The 2,658-nt window shown below is 59.2% G+C and overlaps 1 protein-coding gene across 1 annotated transcript in view; it reads right to left on the minus strand.

Annotated features, from left to right (window-relative positions):
• Positions 1 to 2,658, minus strand: part of TMEM145 (transmembrane protein 145) — a 9,936-nt gene that overhangs the window by 5,443 nt on the left and 1,835 nt on the right. Inside the window, exons 3-11 of the mRNA XM_077768130.1 lie at positions 2,549 to 2,654; positions 1,705 to 1,779; positions 1,505 to 1,582; positions 1,336 to 1,422; positions 1,150 to 1,251; positions 963 to 1,047; positions 772 to 843; positions 589 to 657; positions 43 to 123 (exon numbers count right to left, since the gene is read on the minus strand). Coding sequence (XP_077624256.1) covers positions 43 to 123; positions 589 to 657; positions 772 to 843; positions 963 to 1,047; positions 1,150 to 1,251; positions 1,336 to 1,422; positions 1,505 to 1,582; positions 1,705 to 1,779; positions 2,549 to 2,654 — 755 coding nt within the window. The remainder of the gene's footprint in view (positions 1 to 42; positions 124 to 588; positions 658 to 771; positions 844 to 962; positions 1,048 to 1,149; positions 1,252 to 1,335; positions 1,423 to 1,504; positions 1,583 to 1,704; positions 1,780 to 2,548; positions 2,655 to 2,658) is intronic.

Below are 2,658 nucleotides of genomic sequence, written 5' to 3' on the forward strand. Positions count from 1 at the left end.
GAACACCCCGCGCCCCCCCCCCCCTGCCCACTTCATTCTCACCCAAGATCTTCAGGCTCTCATTGCCAACGCCATCAGTAGCATACTGGCCCCAGTAGATGCAGAAAAACAGGAGGCTCAGGACTGAGGAGAGAATGGGCAGAGGGAGGAAAGGACAGAAAGCAGCTTTGGGGCATCACTGTTCCCTAACATTATAGTCCAGATGGCCAGAACTCCTCCTTCATCCCTGTCAGGATTCTAGACCATTTACTCCCACTTACGTCCTAGGAGACTCTGGCATCCAGGCCCCAGCCTCTCTTCTCCAGGATCCAGATGTCCAGGCCCTCAGCCTCTCCTCCCTCAGACTCAGGATCCAGATCCCCAGCTCCTCCCCCCTCAGACCCAGGGGCCCCTCCTCCCACAGACCCAGAAGCCCAGGTCTCCAGCCCCCTCCTCCCTCAGACGCAGGAGTCCAGGGTCCCAGCCCCCTCCTCCCTCAGACCCAGGAGTCCAGGCCCCCAGCCCCTCTTCTTTCCCTCAGACCCAAGTATCTGGACCCTAGGTCCCTCCCCTGACGGAACTCAAAAGCTGGTATACTCTAAACCTCACCCTCCACTCCTGCTGCAGCCATGAACATTTTATAAGTAGTGTGGAGCAACTGACGACCTTTCAGCAAATCTAAAAGAAAAGCAGGGGAAGGTGGTTCACAGACAGGAAGGGAGACTAGCTCATCTCCCCCAACCCTGCCCCCCCCTCATAACTCCTAACCCCACCACCATGTACTGGACTTACATCCAAAGTAACAGGAGAGGAAGAAGATGAGGAGGAAGATGAGGAGGAAAGTCACATCTGTCTCCAGGATCCCTACCAATTTGTAGAAGGAGGAAATGATTCAGTCAAAGCTAGGTGTCCCTCAGCAGTGGGCACCCGACTGTAGACCTCCATAAAGATACCTCCTGGTTTCCGGGTCCCCATATGCTCACCAAACTCATCAGCTGAGAAATGCCGTGTCCAGAAGGACTTGCCGTTGGTGAGGACCATCTCATACTCCAACTGCAGCCCATCTCCCTGTGGGGAGTGTGGAGGCCTAAGGGGGGGGACCCTGGGCAGGTAGAGGCTCACCAGGAAGGCAAGGAGGAGAAGGCCCAGGTGGCCGGCCTCGTCTCTTACCCCACACTTGCTGAGTGCGATGTACCACCACCTTTCACGCACTGAGCGGAAGCTTCGGCCACTGGAGCAGCTCAGGTAGCGGGTTCCCTCCTCTGACACTACCTGGGCAGGAGCAAGAAGAAGGTTGAAGCCTGTCTGTGTGGCCCTTAAGCCCTTGGCCTTCAGCACCTGCCCGTTCCCCCATACCTGACAGCCTGACCAGGCATACTGGGTGGTAAGGTTGATGACCTGGTTGTTCTCCGGCCTGATCACTGACTCCTTGGCCAGGCAGTCCTGGGAAAAGCAGGGACGCTGTCACTCCCTGGCCGGCCCTGACCTTCTTCCCTCTCCCACGCACCCTCCTCACAGCCTTCACCTTGTCCCCTGCCTTGTACACAGCCGGCCACTGGGATGGGTCGTCGAAATAGAGGAGGATGTTCTGACAGCACTTGGCCTGCAGACCCAGAGATTTTGAAGTTTGGGGGGAGCGGAGTGCAGGGAGCCGGGGTAGCCCTTGCCTTGGGAGGCCAAGGGAATATCCAGCCTCAGCATGCAGGGTGCTCAGGGAAGGCTCACCTCAGGGTATCGGAAACGGAAGTCCAGTCGGCCGTAATCCGAAAGAAAGCAAAATCTTGTCAGGAACACCCAGTCCTGGAAAAGGGGCCCAGTCCTCCTGAATCCTTTGAGAACTCCGGGACTCCATAGACCCCCAACTTTCCTTCCCTACTCTTGGGTACCTGATTTCCCGAGAAGCATAAGGGGGCCAAGTTACCTCCAAAATTCTTGGGATCCCTTTACCTTGGGTCCAGGATTCTTGTCTCAAATGCCCCCCACCCAAGTTTCTTCTCCTCTCCTCAAACACTTCTCCCATTTTCCAAGTGCACTGAGAAAGGCCGAGGGCCAGATGCCCATCCCAGCCACTTTTAGTCCCGAACACCATCTGACTGGCATCCCCGGGGTTATCCACACGACTGCCCCCACGGTGGTCCCAGAGATCATCTCCGGTGGTCCCAGAGATCATCTCCTACTCGGTGATATTCGAGAGGGCCCTCTCCTGGCCCTGAGCAGGAGTGTGAACCCGAGGTTCTCCACGGCGTGAAAAGTGCTGTCCCTTCAGCACCACCTTGGCGTTCTCCCAACCCCCACCCCAAACTCTGACTCTCCCAACCCGTCCCTCCTCCCCGCCCAGCTCTGACCTCAATGTCCCTCCTACAACCCCCGAGTCTCTTCGCGACCCCACGGCCCCTCTCAGCCTCAACCCTGACCCAGTCCCCCCTATTACCCCCAGCCCCAATCCCACCGCGGCTCTCAGGGACAGCCTGGGAAGGGCGGCAGGGGGCGGGGCGGCACCCTCCTCCTTCCCTCCCCTCCTGTCCCCCGGGGGCCCGGCGGGTGGCAGGGGAGGGCCCAGCTCACTCACCTCCTTGGAGCTGAGGTTGCCCCGCACGTACTTGGCCCGGGCGCGGGGGGGCAGTGGCAGCAGCAGGAGCAACAGAGGCGGCAGCAGGCGGCACAGAGCGGGCGCGCTCC

The sequence above is a fragment of the Crocuta crocuta genome, unplaced genomic scaffold (assembly GCF_008692635.1).
Source record: "Crocuta crocuta isolate KB4526 unplaced genomic scaffold, BGI_CrCroc_1.0 scaffold886, whole genome shotgun sequence".
Classification (NCBI taxonomy): Eukaryota; Metazoa; Chordata; class Mammalia; order Carnivora; family Hyaenidae; genus Crocuta; species Crocuta crocuta.